Source organism: Pectinophora gossypiella, chromosome 4 (assembly GCF_024362695.1).
Source record: "Pectinophora gossypiella chromosome 4, ilPecGoss1.1, whole genome shotgun sequence".
Lineage (NCBI taxonomy): Eukaryota > Metazoa > Arthropoda > Insecta > Lepidoptera > Gelechiidae > Pectinophora > Pectinophora gossypiella.
Genome location: NC_065407.1, coordinates 12,933,595 through 12,952,492, shown reverse-complemented (window position 1 = coordinate 12,952,492; position 18,898 = coordinate 12,933,595). Strand labels below are relative to the sequence as shown.

General features: G+C 38.5%; 4 protein-coding genes across 4 annotated transcripts in view; 3 read left to right on the top strand and 1 right to left on the bottom strand.

Annotated features, from left to right (window-relative positions):
• Positions 1 to 255: 255 nt before the first annotated feature.
• On the bottom strand, positions 256 to 2,029 carry LOC126366556 (uncharacterized). Its single transcript, XM_050009708.1, has 2 exons — positions 1,814 to 2,029; positions 256 to 895 (listed from the first exon to the last, which is right to left on the bottom strand). Exons 1-2 carry the CDS (start codon positions 1,841 to 1,843, stop codon positions 329 to 331), a joined length of 597 nt encoding a protein of 198 aa, XP_049865665.1. The 5' UTR covers positions 1,844 to 2,029; the 3' UTR covers positions 256 to 328.
• A 320-nt stretch (positions 2,030 to 2,349) lies between these two features.
• On the top strand, positions 2,350 to 4,780 carry LOC126366462 (serine-rich adhesin for platelets-like). The gene is made up of 2 exons (XM_050009570.1): positions 2,350 to 2,382; positions 2,669 to 4,780. The coding sequence occupies exons 1-2, from the start codon at positions 2,350 to 2,352 to the stop codon at positions 4,292 to 4,294; spliced, it is 1,659 nt and encodes a 552-aa protein (XP_049865527.1). The 3' UTR covers positions 4,295 to 4,780.
• A 3,737-nt stretch (positions 4,781 to 8,517) lies between these two features.
• On the top strand, positions 8,518 to 9,951 carry LOC126366461 (uncharacterized). The gene is made up of 2 exons (XM_050009569.1): positions 8,518 to 8,550; positions 9,280 to 9,951. The coding sequence occupies exons 1-2, from the start codon at positions 8,518 to 8,520 to the stop codon at positions 9,871 to 9,873; spliced, it is 627 nt and encodes a 208-aa protein (XP_049865526.1). The 3' UTR covers positions 9,874 to 9,951.
• A 1,984-nt stretch (positions 9,952 to 11,935) lies between these two features.
• The window catches only part of LOC126366460 (uncharacterized), a 37,420-nt gene continuing 30,457 nt past the window's right edge, over positions 11,936 to 18,898 (top strand). The window contains exon 1 of the mRNA XM_050009568.1: positions 11,936 to 12,064. Coding sequence (XP_049865525.1) covers positions 11,936 to 12,064 — 129 coding nt within the window. The remainder of the gene's footprint in view (positions 12,065 to 18,898) is intronic.

Sequence of the window (18,898 nt, the reverse complement as noted above, 5' to 3'; positions counted from 1 at the left end):
TTTATTATCTATGTTATGTTATACGTTTATATTTTATGTAAGTTGGTTTTATTGGAGGTGGCGGAGGTAGCTAACGTAAATATTAAAAAGTTGTTCATTCACCTAACTTTGACACAATAGGTAGGTATAAGCTGACGACTATATTCCGGTGTAACAGAGGTACCTACATCCAGCCCAAGATGAATTACATAAATACTCATGCTTCACCTGCGCTTTCTTTAGGACCAGCGTTATAGGGTTAAATAATTAGACCGGTTTAATTTTCTTTTATTTTTATTTTAAGTACTTTTTAAAATAAATTATCATACTACATAGTTCATTAGTATAATCACGTAATACACTTACAAATACCTAACAATAAACTAAACATGGATATCACAACTACATATTGCATATTTATACGAATCGCTCCATTGGCAGGGATACTACGAGTGCTGGGGTCATTGACCTCTTCCTGGACAATGCTTGGTTGGTCGGTGGTAACTACGCTGACATTAGGTTTCTCAGTAGCACTAGGGCACATGTAAAGAGAAGTATTCAAACAGCTTTCCACAATCGGATTGAATATTTTATCCTCAGGACAGTTGACCAATCTAGCAGTCAACCCCGACAACCCTTGAATGCAAACGATGTAAGAGGAACAGTCGGTAGACTCAGTATTGGGAAAGGTCCCTAATTCGGTGCAGTTGTATTTTGGGAGGCATTGGTATCCAGTGGCGTTGGTGCATTGGTTGTCGAAATGATTGAAGATGAAGTTAGGAGGGCAGGCGAGATCGTACTGGTAGAAGCTGGTGGCAGTGGCGATACAGGTGGTGTATCCTCGACAGTCCTCGACGATATCGTTCGGGAATCTTCCACGAGCAGTACACTCCGAGCTCACGCTATGGCATAAGCCCTGCAATTGAAAAAAAATCTTATCAGTCGTAAAAATAATGCTCTGTTAGCTTAGGGACTTGTGGTTTAGACAACATAGAATGTTACCTTAAATCATAAAATAAGGAATAATTACTACCTTAAATGATAACAAAGGGGAAAGAGAAGGAACGAAAGAAGAAGGAAACAAAAGGCCTTTGCCCAGTAGTGACATACAAAACAGCTAATTCAAAATTTCAACACAGCAATCAGCGTTTAGGGATATTTAGATAAAGGACATTTAGGTTTAGGTTTCAGAAGTATATAAATTATATATTGTATTTAAATTACAAGTCACATTTAAACACGTGATATTAAAGTTAAAAGAAATCGGATCATCAGATAATCCACTAATTTACACGGACAACAATGAAACTAATGTTTGATAGAATGCATTTTTGTATTACATTGCTGGGCTAGAAAACGATACGCTTCTAATCTTCTTCTATCGTGTGGATTGATGAGGTTGGTACTCCACCTCAGGTCACCTGGTGTCAGGGTTACTATTGAGCCGCCAAAGGCCCAACAAGGCTCATGTAACGACTACTTACTTACATCAGTAAGTAGTAACCGGGACCAACGGCTTAACGTGCCTTCCGAAGCACGAATCATCTTACTTTCGGACAATCAGGTGATCAGACTGTAATGTCCTAACCAAACTAGGGACCACAACTTGTAATTTTTGTGATATGCCCCCTCCGGGAATCGAAAACAGGACCTTCGGACGCACTCTACGTACGCTTCTAATGATGATCAATGGCTTGTTACACTGCAGGCAAATTATTATCTAATATTCAATCATATAACATATATATCACAAAAAATCAAAAATATAAATATAGCCTTCAATTGTCACATGCTTACTCAGGAATATAAGAGCTAACTGAAAATAAGTACTCACAGATAAAAACACAAATACCCAGAATAACATATTCAGCGAATATATTCCACAGCTACTTTCAATAAAACTAAATCTTGTAGAGATGTGCGCAGTTTATATTAACACATTTATCCGTGTTAGTAAACGCCAGCAGTCTAGCTATTTTATTACTGCTACATGTTTTTTACTCACATATAATTTAATTCTCTCTCGTATCTCTGGAGATAATAACGAATACTGAAGAATCCATAGAGAGTATCAAATTAGGGTTGAGAGTACGTTATCGATATAAGTAACTCTAGGAGATCTTTTTCATGCTTCATGATTAAGTACTTACTTACCCATGTTTTTGTTGGTTTCTACAGTCGCTATTTACGAACAGATTTTTCAAAAACTTACGTATTTCGTAATAGATTAGGTATGATCATCATTATTATACTAATTATCTTTACATCTTACTTATCCAATGTTTAACTTTACTATTGTTATACAGTTTTAATCCATCAATTCACTCAGATTAGGGTATAAAACGCGAAACATTTATTATCTAGTGTACAATGGAGTCTAAGATACTATTCGATGCTTTTCTCGTAAGTTCTTTATTAGTATTAGTTTAGTTGTCTGAGACATCTTAATGTCACTTGAACTGTAATAAGTTCATTTCAATATAATTAAAAGTCATAATTGTCTTTACTGTTTTCAAGCTAGAAAAACATAGAACGCGTTCTTTTGTTTATCTTCAGACACATTGTGTCCTCTTTAATATGATGGAACAAACAGTGTATGGATGATAAACTGTCTACCTGTCACTACCAAAATGTGTTGTACGATACTCAGTTCTTTTATGGTCATTTCAAATGTGTTTTCTGTTTACAGGTCTTATGCGCGATAAGAAGGGTTTTCGGCGATGTCGATTGCTCAGAAACGGGTGCTGGCGTCTTCGCAGATCCTGATGATACCACCTGCAAGAGCTTCACGACATGCGTCTATAATAGTGCCTTCGATGCTTATGCTGTGACCAATTACACATGTGCCAGTGGAAAAGTGTTTAGTCCAAGCGCCGTTTCTTGCGTGGCCTCCAGCGAATATGATTGTAACGCAAGTTCTACTACCACTGTAGCGTGTGATACAACAACCACTGAGACTGATACAACAACTACTGAAATCACAACCACAGCTGTGACTACGACTACTGACGCTGATACGACAACCACCGAAATCGCGACTACAACTACTCAGGCTGATACAACTACTGAGGGCACGACAACGACACCTGAGGCCGATACCACAACTACTGAGATTACTACTACGACTACTGAGGCTGATACCACAACTTCAGAAATCACGACAACGACCGATGCTGCAACTACAGAAGCACATACAACGACAACTGAAATCGCGACAACGACTACTGAGGCAGAGACCGCTAATACAGAGGTCGCGGCTACCACCAGTGATGCTGCCACGACTACTACTGAGATGACCACTACTACTACTGAAGCCGATACCACTACTACTGAAGTCACGACAACTACTGAAGCTGATACCACTACTACTGAAGTCACGACAACAACGGACGCTACAACTACTGAATCCGATACCACAACTACTGAAGTCACGACAACTACTGAAGCTGATACCACTACTACTGAAGTTACGACAACAACGGACGCTACAACTACTGAATCCGATACCACAACTACTGAAGCTGATACCACTACTACTGAAGTCACGACAACAACGGACGCTACAACTACTGAAGTGGATATCACAACTACTGAAATCACAACAACTACTGAAGCCGATACCACAACTACTGAAGTCACGACAACAACGGACGCTACAACTACTGAAGCGGATATCACAACTACTGAAGTCACGACAACTACTGAAGCCGATACCACAACTACTGAAGTCACGACAACAACGGACGCTTCAACTACTGAAGCGGATATCACAACTACTGAATTCACGACAACTACTGAAGCCGATACCACAACTACTGAAGTCACGACTACGACTACTGAGGCTGATACCACAACTACTGTAATCACTACTACAACTACTGAAGTCACAACCACTACTACCGCTGCACCAAACAATACATTTACTTGTTCTGCAGTCGGAAGGTTCGCAAATCCGTCTGACACAGCATGCGGAACCTACTATTTCTGTGTTCAGTATCCAACTGGGGATTTTCTGCAAGAATTATATACTTGTCCCTCGGGGTCATACTTTAACCCCACAACTAAAATGTGCACAAGTACCTATACTTGTTCTGTTGAGACTAGTACCGAAACTAGTACTGAATCTGGATCGTTTACATGTACTACTGCTGGTAGATATGCCAACACTGCAGATACTACTTGTGAGAGTTATATTTTCTGTGTTATGATGTCAGACGGAACATTTGATCAATACCAATATACGTGCCCATCGGGAACTCGATTCAATCCGACTTCAAGAGTTTGTTCGAGTAGCTATACTTGCACAAGTTTGTAAACGTTTTAAAATTGCAGGGGATAAAATGGCCACATTGTATCAATTGATCTAAAACAGCAATTTGCATTTGTTGACATTTGTGTACTTAATACTTACTTTTTACATGAATTGCTTCAATGTGCCCTTTTCAATCTACCAGTTTGGGTGATTTATTGGGATGTATTTTTAATACAATGCTAAGTTCAAAAATATTGTAAATTATACTTGATAATGTAACGTTGAAACACGAACAACACTATGTTAGTTTAAGATAAAGTATACTTTGTTTGGATAGATCTGTACAGTTCTGCGCACGCACCTCGACAATAATATATATATAGTATATATCAGATATAATATTATAGATATCAAACATACCTTTACCTACCATACCCATACCTACCATGTGACAATTCAGAGACAGTTTCCTCAAACGACTCAATACAGCAACCTAAATATTTATTTAATATTAAGTTTATCTTTTGTATATTTAGCTGTAAATAATAAATGAACAAAACATGAATTCTTGTGTGTGTAGTCATTTATTACCTACAATTCTTTGAGGTTTGGATACTTGGAACTTGGAACTAGAAATTGGAACTTGCTACAGGTACCTACTTATTCACTATTTAAAATGGAGTATTTGATGGAATACATAAAATATACCTATTAAATATTTATCTTTACCTGTGTACCGGATACTTACCCCAAAAGTCTTGGTTAAAGGGAAGCAGTTATAAGTAGCAGTGGTTTTGTAAAACACTGTTTATGACACGAGATTTGCATTACTTACCCCATCTAAGTAGTCATTTTTCGATATACTTAATGCAGTTAGTCATATTGCAATCTACACTACCTTGAGACCCCCACGCGTCTTTCAAGCGTCGTCGTTGTGCTAGCGTCAGCGCAACGTCCACGCCACGTCGACACATTCAGCAGCCGTCCAGCGCTGGCGTCGCGTCGCCGCGGCGTCGTGGTTCGTGGACGTTGCGCGGACGCTGACACGACAACGACGCTCGAAAGGCGCTAGTGTGGGGGGTCTCTAAGACCAATCCTCCCTAACGCCTAGCCAATATACATATAGAAATGTCACGTGTTTCGCTGACATAAATCCCAAAAATATAATTCTAATCATTAAGTGTTTTGGTTAGGCCCGGCCTGCTAACACAAGAGTGCCCTTGTTCGCTAAGAGACAAAAACGTGGGGTAGGGTAGTACACAAAGACCTTCATATTGTATAAACTACATAACTAGGTACAGCAAATAAGTAAATTCTATTACAAATGATGTCAAACAGCAAACATTAGACTAAGTACAATGTACAGTAAAAGTCAGCAAATAAGTCGTTTAATTTATTAAGGTTTTATTTCGCGCTCATTTTCCCGAACTGGTTTGACAATCTCATGGTAAAGTCACCATCATCACATTGACAAAAAAGAGACAAAATAGTGAGAAAAGAAAGAAATTCATCATCAAAACACATAATACCGGGTTCTTATCTTGATCAGGGATATGAGACTCAACAGACAGATTGACAGTGTTGAAATATCGGGAGTCTCATATCCCTGATTAACGCGGTAAGAACCCGGTATAATATAATAACCGCGTAAATCTCAAACAATGTAAGAAATGAATCATCTCCTTCACAGGTCCGCTTAACTAACTTGGAGACTTGACTGGTTCGATGTTTTACAGAAGAAACTGCTAATCTGTCACTCTAACTAGCCCCAGAACACATTTTTCAAATATTAAGTTGGAGTATGTTGTGGGTTTCCTCACGATTTTTCAACCATAAATTAAAATTTTGTGGTTAAAATCCGAACCGGCGTGCGTGTATGAAACGATTGAATTAGGAGGAAGCAAGATAAGAGAAGAGTGTCAGGTCAGGATGGAAGCAAATGGAATTCCATACTCACTTACCCGGGTGGAAAATAGGCGTGAGTTTATGTATGTATGTATGTGGTTTAGAGTCTGACAGACGGTCTCTCCAATCATGAGTTATCAACCTTTTTTTCGCGTCGGAGGAGATAAATTGATTTGCCATAATAATAGATCATGTAGGTCTGCAGATCAATACATAGTCATTATATATCATACATTTCTTGTAATGCTCTAGGGTTGTGCTGTAGGGTCCGGCCAAGTAGTCAATGCCATCTGCGGCAAATCTACAATAAGTCACGTCAAAAAAAGCCAGGGTTGTGTACTAGACAATAACCCATCTTTACACGAAAGTTTCTGATAGACTGGTGTATCACGGGTTTCTAACGAAAACAAATGTATTGAGTTGAGTACGAGTTTCATTTTCTGATGCTGACCGTTGTGAGTACTTACTCAACAATTATTATCGGAATTGAAAGTTAAGGACGTAGTTGCAGTGTTTGCTGAACTATGACGTCAGAGGTAACTAAGTACAATGTTGCATACAGTAACATAATACAGTCTGTTGTGGTTATGAAGATACATGTGTTTCTAAATTCCATAACTGATCTTCCTTCATTTGAATGGTGTTAGCCTAGAAGCAACGAAGCGTTGTTAGTAAATTATCTTCTTCTCCTTCTATCGTGTGGGTTATGAAGTGGATCTCATCAACCCTGGTGTCAGTTATTATTGAGTCGCCAAAGGCCCCTGACATGACTCATGTAACGACTATGTACTTACATCAGTAAGTAGTAACCGGGACCAATGGCTTAACGTGCCTTCCGAAGCACGGATCATCTTACTTTTGGACAATCAGGTGATCAGCCTTTAATGTCCTAACCAAACTAGGGATCATAATGATTTTTCTGTTATGTCTCCACCGGGATTCGAACCCGGGCCTCCGGGTCGTGAGCACACCGCTCAACCACTGGACCACAGAGGCCGTTAGATAAGTAAATTATTATTTGGGACGATAAATATTTTGGTAGAGCCGGCAAAGGATGGCTAAAAAACATGCTACGATCAAATTCAGTATGTTGTAAAAAAGGTCAGGACTGGCGAGCATGAGGAGAATATTTTGCTAAGAAATGAGTGGAAGAAGAGGAAATGGTGTATCACGATTTGTGAGCAGGTAGAATCTTCTTCAGTCGTGTAGGTTACGAGGTGGATTACCGACCTCATCAATCCTAGTGTCAGGGTTATTATTGAGACGCCAAAGGCCTCTGACACCGCTGATGTCAGTAACAATGATGAGTCATGTAACAACTAAGTACATGGATTTGTGAGCAGATATAATTTTCTTCACTCGTGTAGGTTGTCAGGTGGATTACCGATCTCATCAACCCTAGTATCAGGGTTATTATTGAGACCCCAAAGGCCTCTGACACCGCTGACGTCAGTAACAATGATGAGTCATGTTACAACTAAGTACATGGATTTGTGAGCAGATAGAATTTTCTTCACTTGTGTGGGTTGTCAGGTGGATTACCGACCTCATCAACCCTATTGTCAGGGTTATTATTGAGACGCCAAAGGCCCCTGACACGACTGCCCCTGAAACGATGATGAGTCATGTAAGGACTACATGGATTTGTGATTTTTTTTGATGTGACTTATTGTATTTTTACTGCAGATGGCATTAACTACTTGGCCGGACAAATGGGGAGCGCTGAGGTCTCTCACCCGGTACAAAATTTAAGACAACAGGCCTGAGGGTGCCCAGTTGGGCGCCAAACCTCGGCTAAGGGCGTCGTCTGAGAGGAAGAATATTTGAAAGAATTCATCGACCCTAGTGGGTCGTTAGCGATAAGCGCTGAATGAGAGAAATCGTCGGCCACGCCGGCGGGGTTGGTATCGGGGTTCTGGAGTGTTTGGTGTCGCGACCTGCTTGGCCGCCTCTATAGCTAGAGTAATCGGGTCGTCGGGATCGTATATTGTCCTTCGGACGCCGATACTTTTCAGTACCATCCCTGAGCGGGATGTATTCAGAAGCCGCAACTACCAGGGGATTTGGGTGGTGCGGAGCAGAATCGAAAAAGCGTTTTGAAGCTAATTTGAGCCATTGGGCAATGGTTGTCAGACACGGATTTGAGAGCAGGTACAATGACAATTAGGCATGATCTTATATGTAAACATAGTTCATAACGTCAGAACCATATCCAGCCTTACCTATATGACGGTACTATTACGATTATGACATCAATATTGATACCATAACAGTGAGATTATAGTGCCATAATCCATTATGGGACTGGTTTATCCGTTTATCCCATTTTATTATCCTTCCGAGTATAAAAAGTTGGACATTCGTTACAGTTTATGTACAAAATGGATCTTAAGGCAAGCATTTCTATATTTCTGGTAAGTATTAGTAAGAATGTTTTTAAAGTTTTTATTGTTAATATTGTTGGAGCCGCGGTGGCCCAGTTGGTAGAACGCTTACCTCTCATTTTAAGGTCGCAGGGTCGAATCCAGCACAGGCCTAAACCAAAGATTGTCGAATTCATGTTTGGATAATAAATGATTGACACGTGCTCAGCGGTGAAGGAAAACAGCGTGAGGAAACCCACGTTCCGGAGAAATGCTTTTCGGAGGTATGCGATCTAACCTGTATTGAGCTGGTTTTCCCTTCGCGGGTTGGAAGGTCGGTTAGGCAGTCGCTTCTGTACAAAATCTGGTTTTGTCAACAACAATGATCTATTTTTATACATGCTTCAGCTATTACATGTATTTTCGAACAATTATGTACCCGAGTAATGGGAAAACAGGTAATTATCGCTAAAGCTGTGAAAACGTTAAAGCTGTACAACGCCATCTATATTGTTTTTGGTGAACGTAGTATGGAAAGTCCCCCATTACATATTATTATTTTCTTTTTCTTTTTCTGTTGTATATTAATTTGATGTTAGTTTTCTTAAAAAAAAAATCGGATGTAATGTCGGATGTGGTGTCTCCATCGCAAGAGAACTAACTACCCCCACCATATTCATATAGACGGCTTTAAAATTGGTGCTTTTTAAAAACAAACAAGGGTTGATAGGTAACTACTTCATGTTCCAATAGTGTGCATTAAGTAAAATTCTTTTCTAGGTCCTGTGCATGGCGTGGGGTGCCCACGGCGAGGTCAACTGCACCGCAACGGGCATCGGTCGCTTCGCGGACACCAGTGACACCACCTGCCAGAACTACACATTATGTGTTCTGGACACCACCACGAACACCTACTCTTCGTACAACTACACCTGCCCGACCACCTCCGTGTTTAACCCCAACACTGCCCAATGCACGGCTGCCAGCAACTACAACTGTAGTTCTTCAGCAGTCTGCACCGCCGATGGCTACGTCGCAGACCCTGACGTCACAGATTGCTCCTCCTACATCGAATGCGTCGAAATCGATGGAACCTTCACAGAGACCACCTACACCTGCCCCGATAGCACTTACTTCAACCCAGACACTACTAATTGTGAATCAGATTATGAGTGCACTACTTCTACAGACTTTTCTTGCACCACCGCTGGGAGATTCGCTAACTCAACGGACACCACATGTCAGACGTATTACTTATGTGTAGAGGCCACTGACGGAAGTTATACTCAGTATAACTACACCTGCCCCACGACCTCAGTATTCAATCCGACGACCAAAGTGTGCACTACTAGTTATACCTGCACTACAACCTAAACAGCGGTGTTCGAGTTCTTAGTTTTGGGTAAAATATTGCCTAATTGTAAACGCAAATAAAAATATTTGTTAGTAGAATTTGAGAGTTTGACTTTTCGACGTTCCTATAGAAGTAATCAGAAGCAAAACCATTATTGCTCTTATTCAATATTCTCCTTGATTTTGCGATTAGAACATCGAATCTACATAGATTTGTTGTATAAAATAGTGATGTGATAAAACACAACTGCTGTCAATGATGTTTGAATGTTTTCTTTATTAAGTAATTTAATATTTAGGTTTCTCTAGAAATACTTTCTTATTTATTTAAAAAAGGATATTTATAGTATAGATACCATAAAATGAAGGCATAAACAAACAATGTTGAAATATTTGCCGATTGTCCACATAAATGCGATACTTAGATAATTACAATGTGTGACAAAATGTAAACTACAGGTAACAAGATAAGGTTTGTACACATTTGTGTCACCATAGGAAGAAACCCATTGATGTTGTCCTTTAGCTTAGCTTCTGCCCTCCAGATTAGGGTCGTGTGTTTATGTTTATGTTTAAATATCAATGAAACAATAGTCGTAAGGTACGTCGAGGTTTCCTCATTACCCATCTTTTTTTCTTGCTTCCGAAGTACTTCTCCTTCGCTTTCAATGCTGTACTGTATTTAGCTTCATTACTAGATATAAGAACGGAAGCAAGTTTTCTGGCTTTCTGCAAATTTTTTTCCACGCCAGAATTGTTTATGTTTGAGAAAAATCTTTCTGGTATCAGCCCGTAGGTGGGGGTTAGAGGTTTCTTCATCGTAGTGTGTAAATTATTGAAATAATACTCCCTGGCTTTGTTTATAACTGACATTGGTATTTTATTTCCTGTCCTATGAGAGAACTTGGTACCTCCCACAGTGACAGTGCTCAACGTATCCTTGAAATCAGTGGGCTGGGCGTCGTTCACAGATATTATTTTAACCTTTTTCTTCTTACCATTATTGGACTTTGCATAAAAATGTTCATATTCATAGTCTGGGAATGTAGTTACCAAATAATTAGACTCGTTTATGCGGCGCACCTGATACGTCCGTACACTTGTCGAGAATGTATTCAAATTACTAAATATGCATTGTAAAAATAATATGTACTTCGTAATCAAGGCAATCATGAAAAACGTTGTGTATTACTTGCTGTCATAGTGAAATATTGACAACAACGCTATTGACACTGTACCATAGGCTTTTTTTTTTGGTTAAATTTGCCCCGAGAAGGAGCAGGCAAAGGAACATAGCAAGAAAAGTTTTTACTTTATCAGATAAAATAAGTTGTTCAAACAACCCAAAGGACGTAACATAGATACCATCCTGATGACCCGATTACTCTAGTCATAGAAGCTACCAATCAGCTCGCGACATACACTTCAGGACCCAAATATCGACGCTGTCGGCGTGGTCGACGATTTCCCTCATGCACTCATCCCCCCATGCATTATCCCGTTTTTCACAGGGTCCCCTTAGCTAACCTGAAGATTTGACAGTTCCAGTTTTTTGACCGACAGTCCGACCTCAAAGTGAGAGGCAAGCGTTCTACCTTAAAACCTTTCAGACGGTGTTAACACCTTCAGGCCAAGTAGTCGATGCCATCTGCGGCAAATCTACAATAAGTCACGTCAAAAAAAGAACATTTTCATGAAACTCTACATAAGTACATTCCTCTATTTCTAATTTTGTTATTGAAATGCATTGAGGGAATACTAAATAGCTTAGATTATATGTATATTTTTCCTATTTCTTATAACATTTTTTTTCTTTTCTTTGTATTGCATCATCCCGCGCTCAAATGCATACATTTCTTTTACCCCAAGGTTTTCCTGGCAGAAATTGCTGTGTAACAATAAGGCCGCCTATTGTTCTTATTTTATACGTCTGCACATGTCCTGTGTTTATGGTTTTGTGTACTTATTAAAGAATTGATTGATTGAAAAGAGGAAGCAAAGGTATCCCAATAGCTGACTGCTTTTGTATTGTTACTGTGGCGTCCTCTAATAATAAATACTTTCTAGCCTGGAAAAGTGTAAAATGTTCTACACTAACGCGATAAAAGGGCGTACTCCGAACTTGGACGTTCCAAGACGCAAGCCAGAAAGTAAACACGGCTACCGTTGTACTACGATGCAATTCCAGCATTTCACACCCACACCACAAAAGGTAAGCCACTTAACGCCGAGAAGCGTGATGTTATCGCTCCTCGTAGTAAAAAGTGAATGAAAACCGTCACAATACACGAGAGTTAGCTCCCATAGCACAGAATCAGGGTCAAATTTGTCTGGCAAATCATCCAAATGCACTTCACGACTCCTAGAAAAACGTAAGCCAAATTACACCTTGGCGGGACCTGTTACGGAGTATTTTCTTGGTGAAGACGAGACTGGCGTTATGTCGATCTTGGGGAAAGAGTCTTGAGATAGTTCCCGAGCTGTTATTGTTTTCAATGCCACCGAGTACACGCTGCTTAATTGCTACTTCCGTAAATGAACAAGAGAAGACGTAGAGTAGAATTATTGCTCAAGCGTTTATCGCAATGTGTTGTTTGTCTTTTAAATTGGATATGACGTAGAGTTGTTTCGTGAAGATTATTTTCTACGGTTATGAAAGGTATATGATATGGTGGGATATGATAATATATATGAGGGAGGTATAATAGTAGAAATATGTAATAAAAATCTAAAACATATTAGAGAAATCACACACACATACAGGCCTACGAAATTTCTTTTAGAAATAAGTTGTGCCTTTTGTCTCTCCTCGTGTTGTCACATTGTGTTTCTGTGTTATCCTGTGTACAATATATTATTAAATAAATTAATAGAAATATAATAAGTATAGAGGTAGATAAAATCTTTATTTTTAAATACTTACTCTTAATTGTATAAATTATGTACGCCGTAATTGTCAGACATATTAGTCACAATACCGTAACCTTCTTAATGTAAAAATGTTTTAATGTATGTGATGTGACTGTACTTTATAAATAAATAAGATCAAATATGTACCCTAAGGCCGAGATTTCCAGACACAATAGTTAAACAATGGGATTTGGATTTTAAAAGAACATTCGGTCTTACGACTTTAAATAAATAAAGTAAATATGTACTTAACGATTCTGGCTGATTTTACCACGGTTGCGGACATTTCTTTTTGATATTTCGATGTCCTTGTACCTTCTTTATTTAGACAAGTACAGCGTGGAAGCGCTGCCAGCGTAATGAGCACTTTCCCACCTTTTTTTTTCATTTTTTTTACGTGACTTATACCTGTAGATTTGCCGCAGTAGGCATTAACTACTTGGCCGGACACTTTCCCACCGGGTGCCATACGGAGCAGTCTTTTTGACTAGACCCACTTACCTGTTAAGGTCGACATGTATTTTAAAATTTGGACATGTTTTACATTGTGCCTACTTACTTAATTATATACATTTAAAAAATAAAGTGCGTAGTATCTAAAATAAATAGGTAAGTCTACTCCATTCGTTAGTGTGTGCACAATTATGTTGCATGCATCGTGTGATATCTGCTTTCACTCGCGTGTCGAATATACCCTCGTCGATCGATTCCCAATCCCAGAATTATGTAGTAAACCAAAACTTAACACGATAATTATCATATTTGCAGGCTGAATCAGCATTTTATTTGACCAGTAGGATCAAATTTTGTCACGGTCATTTTATCGATCCTGACGATATAATTAAGTCGTTCACATATTAGCACCAATCGACAACGATTGGTGCTAATATGTGTTCCCAAATAAGTCATGCCGTTCTATATCCGTCAAAATACGAACAAAATCACGTACCTACCACGCATGTTAGGAAAAAAACAAACTTATCGATTTCGCCAAAATTTATAAAATCGATCGATAATTTTATCAAGCTGCACATGTTAGTCCTGCAGGTAATGATTTGTTGCGTCTCAAATGTACTTACTATATTATTTTTATACTGGATGTGACCCCTCAGCGCTTCCCATTTAGCCATTTATACAAAAAATAAAACAATAATTAAAATAAATAATAAGTAAATAGTTAATAAATAGTTTTTAGCAGGCAATAATAGGTACTTAGTTTCCAACTAGTCAAAACTCCTTACTTACCTGTACTTACTTACTGACTACTAGTATACTACTTACTACATTTCAAAATACAAAATTACTATGGAATTTGTATGAAAAAGCAACCTGTGACGTCATGAAAAAACGTGACAAAATGTCGCAATTATTATTACATTTTTCTTTATTAAAATTCATAAATAAGTCAAATAGAAAAAGTAAAACGTTTCTTCTTTTTGTAAAGCTTGTGTCTCTATGACTATCCCCATCCCCGTATGACAGTCCCCATCAACCCTGGACAAAATAGGCACCCAAAATACTTTAAACTAAAAGCCTTATTTTGCGTATTCATTCTATCAGACCCACCAAAGATTTTATCTAGAAAACCAATTTATTTGTAACTGTATCACCTTATTGCCTTGACGAACGTGTGCGCACTAAAAAGCGCTTTCCACGTAAGTACGCTCATTGGTGATGCGACAGTGGCGGTGTTTGCGCAACTTATGCAATTGGAATAATAACAACGCGAATTCTCGAGAAAACGTACTTGGCTTGAAATAAATACAATGTTCTTGTAAGTGAATTGCAAAATTTGGCGCGGCGCCAGAATTTTCACAAGTCAAAACAGGATCGTATTGTTCTGTTATATTTATCATGTTTAATATAATGTCCTAAATCTATCCTGTATCTAGCTATCTATAGACGGCCATACCACCACATATCACATTGGCCGAACAGAAAGCTCAGTAAAATGTGGGTATTTAGTTACCTCTGGCTACCCCACGTGGGATATAATAGACGTGAGCTTATGTTATGTTTTATCTATCCATTTGAAGTCTTTCATTTGTATGAAAAACATAGGGGTGAATAAACAGAATTCTCAAAGCCCAGCAATCAAAATGAAATCAAAATGATTTCTACTAGCGACGCTTACGCTGGTCTAGCGTAATCGTAATTATGACATACCTATACAGGGTGTTAGTGACATCGTAACAAATACTGAGGGGACTGATTCAGACCATTATTTTAACTTAATATCAAATGGAATTTTTGATCGCTAAAGTATAGAATTGAAAATAATTAAAAAAACTAAAAAAGATATATATTAACAAATAATATAATAACAAAATAATAAAAAAATAAAATAAATAATAATTTAATATATTATTTATTTTGCGACGGAAAATTCCACTTGTCATTAACTCAGAATGATGGTCTGAATCACCCCCTTAGTATTCGTTACGATGTCACTACACCCTATATATCCAATCATTTAGAAAAGGGTCACAGGGTCCGCGTACCTAACATGAAGATTTTCACAGGTCCAGTTTTTTACAGAAGCGAGTGCCTGTCTCACCTTCCAACCCGCGAAGGGATAACCAGCCTAATACAGGTCACAAGAAAACTTATCAATACAGTAAGTATATTATTGATAATGAATCTTTAATAATAAAACGCGATTTATATCTATAAATAAATACAATAAGAATAAGTAAGTATTTTAGGTACTTATTGATAAATTATTATGTTACTAAGTATAACATTTCAAGTAATTAGGTAACTTGTTAACTCTAGCATTTCTAAAACATTAAGTTTGAAACAAATAGAGCTTTTAATAAATACAATGGCTCAATTACGAGCAAGCAGAATATCGTCTGCGTTTGCGACGCTTTCGAAAGCAACTGTTGAATAAATACCACGCGTCGTCTCGACGAAATTTTACAATTTCACTATAACGCCACATTGAATGCTAACTCCAGATAAGTTTCTTAACTTGGCACTTGTATTTATGATATTGTGGAAATCTAGAATCTACATTGTGACTCATGGTAAAAGGCAAGGAATTTCCTTGTTGAGTAAGGCTCTCGGGTAGTTGTCTTGTCATAAGCTCACGACTATATCCCAATCAAAATTCAAACGGCCACTCAAACCACTCAACCACTCAACCACTGGATCACGGAGGCCGCCGCCACCTACTGAATGCTACATGTCATCATCATCATCAGCCTATTAACGTCCCCACTGCTGGGGCACGGGCCTTCCCTATGGATGGGTAGGGAGATCGGGCCTTAAACCATCACGCGGGCCCAGTGCGGATTGATGGTTATTAACGACTGCTAATGCAGCCGGGATCAACGGCTTAACGTGCCTTCCGAAGCACGGAGGAGCTCGAGATGAAAACTTTTTTTTTTGTGGTCACCCATCTAATGACCGGCCTTTGCGAAAGTTGCTTTACTTCAACAATCGCAGACCGAGCGCGTTAACCGCTGCGCCACCGGGCTCCTCCAATGCTACATGTAAGTATGTTGGATTGCTTACTAAAACACCGTCTAATTACTACAGTAACAGGTTTATTCGTTTTTCACAAGGAATGATTCAATATGTCAATTTTACAAGCGGAAAAATTGTAACGAAATTATCGGCATTAGCGTTTTATTCGTAGTAAATTATGCGCGTGCACTTATACGCAATAAACTTATTAGTTACTTCCTAGTAGTACGGAACTATATCGATAAATCGTTCTGTCAATTTAAATCACTCGCGGTATATAACCATGCTCGATATATTCGTGGAAATGCTGGAAGTTGGTAGATACATTATGCCGTGATATAATGTGCTAATCATCTGTCAACGCGTAATGTGTAATGCGCATGAAAGATTCTTTATGACGATTATATTTGCATTTCTCTTTTATCGCCGAGTTTTATATTACTTATTTCAAAAAATAATACAGTTGGCCCGACCACTGTTGAGAGCGATCCGACTCGTTGGTCTAACAGAAAGCTCGGTGAGGTGCGGGTACTTAGTTTATCTTGCCATAGATGTATCTTTGACTACCCCATTGGGATATAGTTTTGAGCTTATGTTATTTTGTTATGAGATTTTATTTGCATTTACGTTTTAAATAAAAAACGCGCGTAGTTCAGCTGGAAGACATCTCTCTGTTTAGAGATAAGCTTACCTGTAATCTGTTTTCTTTGTATGTTCCTTGTGTCTGTTTTATTGTGTACAAATAAATAAATAAGTACTTAAAATAAATAATACATACATATATAAACAGCCTATATACGACCCACTACTGGGCACAGGCCTTCCCTCAATCAACCGGAGGGGGTATGGAGCATACTTCACCACGCTGCTGGTAAAATAAATAATAAAAAAGAAAAAAAAAATGCTTAGTGTCAAAGTACAAGTATGGAGAGACCTTTAACATAAGTTAGCTTTTACCATGCAAATTTTATCATCATAATTATCAGCCTTCATTCGTTCGAATCCCCAGTGGGGATTCTTACCACAAAAATCACTTTGTGATCCATAGTTTTATTAAGACATTACAGGCTAATCACCCGATTGTTCGGAAAGTAAGATGACCCACGCTTAGAAGAGCGGTTTTTTGTACTGTATTCATGTATTATGTCTGATTGTTGTAATTTAGTTCTGTGCAATAAATCAAATCAAATCATTTATTCGCATAGGATTCATGGTTTTGTAGACAGTTGGTAGGTTTTATGTTTCAAATATCACATGATCCGCTAGATATAAGCATGCGAAAATTTAGGAGTAGGAGTAGGTAGGTACTTAATTAAATAATATAAATCTACTTATTAACTTTACTAACCTAATATAAATCTAATCTAATAAAGTATATTTGATTTGATTTGAGAGCCGGTCCCGGCTAGCTGTTAGGTAAGTACATGAGCAATGTCAGGGGCCTTTATCGGCTGAATAGTAATCTTGACACCAGGGTTGATGAGGTCAGGTCAATCAGTCCCACAGCCCACACGAGAAGAAGATCAGCTTGTGGGCTTTAATTTTGGCGATTACATTCGAAATTAGAAGTGTAAAAAGTGTAACTTTTTAATGGGTTTAGAAAAAAGCACATAAATGGATATCAAGCATCTAACTGGCATTCTTGACATGTTTTTATCATGACGTCATCAACATCTAATAACGTACAGTCATGAGCAATATAATGTACCCACTTTAGGACTCTGTCGCACTAACATATTTGATGTTTAGTGAGACTTACAGTTCAATTTGTTAAAAAGTTAATGTGACATGGTACCAAAATGTATACATATTAAAGTTCGTGACCGTACATGAGGGTAAAAAGAAAGATAGAGCTCGGGTTACTCTCATACACGCGAAGTTGAATATTTTATAGATTATGTTCTAAGAAATAATTCCTAGAAGCAAGTTACGTAAACGTAGGTAAACAAACTTGCTGTAAATTCCTTCCCCAGACCTTACTCTGCAGATCTTGAGAGAGTTTTTAATTGTCCCCAAGATGCGGTTTTGTTAAGAATGAGCTTTCCTTACAGTTAGCAAAGCATATTATTAACACGCAATTCTCCAAACAGATCCAATCAAGTATTTAATTAATGACATTTGTGGCAAATATATAATAAATCAAGTAAAAAAGAATAATTGATAAAATAATATCCAAACTGCAAGGTTTATTATCTTGAGACGTGACTATCGCTAGCAAGTTTGCCTAAGGACCAAACAAATAATCGAAGTATAACGTACTTATAGGACATTTTTTTGGGGCAGAAGTGAGAATCAACCGAAGGCAAATAAGGGCTTAAAATTCCAAACATCATTATGGGTGCTTAGTTTTGAAATGGGTCAGCAGGTAGAACACTCCCGCCCCTTCGAGCTTCGTAGTGCGCCGGCGCGCGCATGCGCTCATTCGCTTTTTGCCCACCTTTCGACTCGCGCGCAGTCTCCACCATTGTTCGTGCACGAGCATTTCTCTCACGTGGGAACCTTCAACCGTGCCTTATCCGCAGCTTCATTTCTCTGTAACCACGGGAGAAGCCACACGTTTGGCCTACAATGGTTTTATGGTGAACTTTGTGCCGAGGACATTGCTGTGCTATGAGGATTGAGGACTGCCGGCATGTGAGGTGATTTCCTGGTGATTTTGTGTGAT

Bases quoted from the DNA above. Each gene is read 5' to 3' on its own strand.
- LOC126366556 (XM_050009708.1), bottom strand. From the start codon at position 1,843: ATGTTATTCTGGGTATTTGTGTTTTTATCT. The intron at 896-1,813 runs GTGAGTACTTAT...TTTCAATTGCAG, and splicing joins GGGTATTTGTGTTTTTATCT to GGCTTATGCCATAGCGTGAG.
- LOC126366462 (XM_050009570.1), top strand. From the start codon at position 2,350: ATGGAGTCTAAGATACTATTCGATGCTTTTCTC. The intron at 2,383-2,668 runs GTAAGTTCTTTA...TTCTGTTTACAG, and splicing joins TACTATTCGATGCTTTTCTC to GTCTTATGCGCGATAAGAAG.
- LOC126366461 (XM_050009569.1), top strand. From the start codon at position 8,518: ATGGATCTTAAGGCAAGCATTTCTATATTTCTG. The intron at 8,551-9,279 runs GTAAGTATTAGT...ATTCTTTTCTAG, and splicing joins CAAGCATTTCTATATTTCTG to GTCCTGTGCATGGCGTGGGG.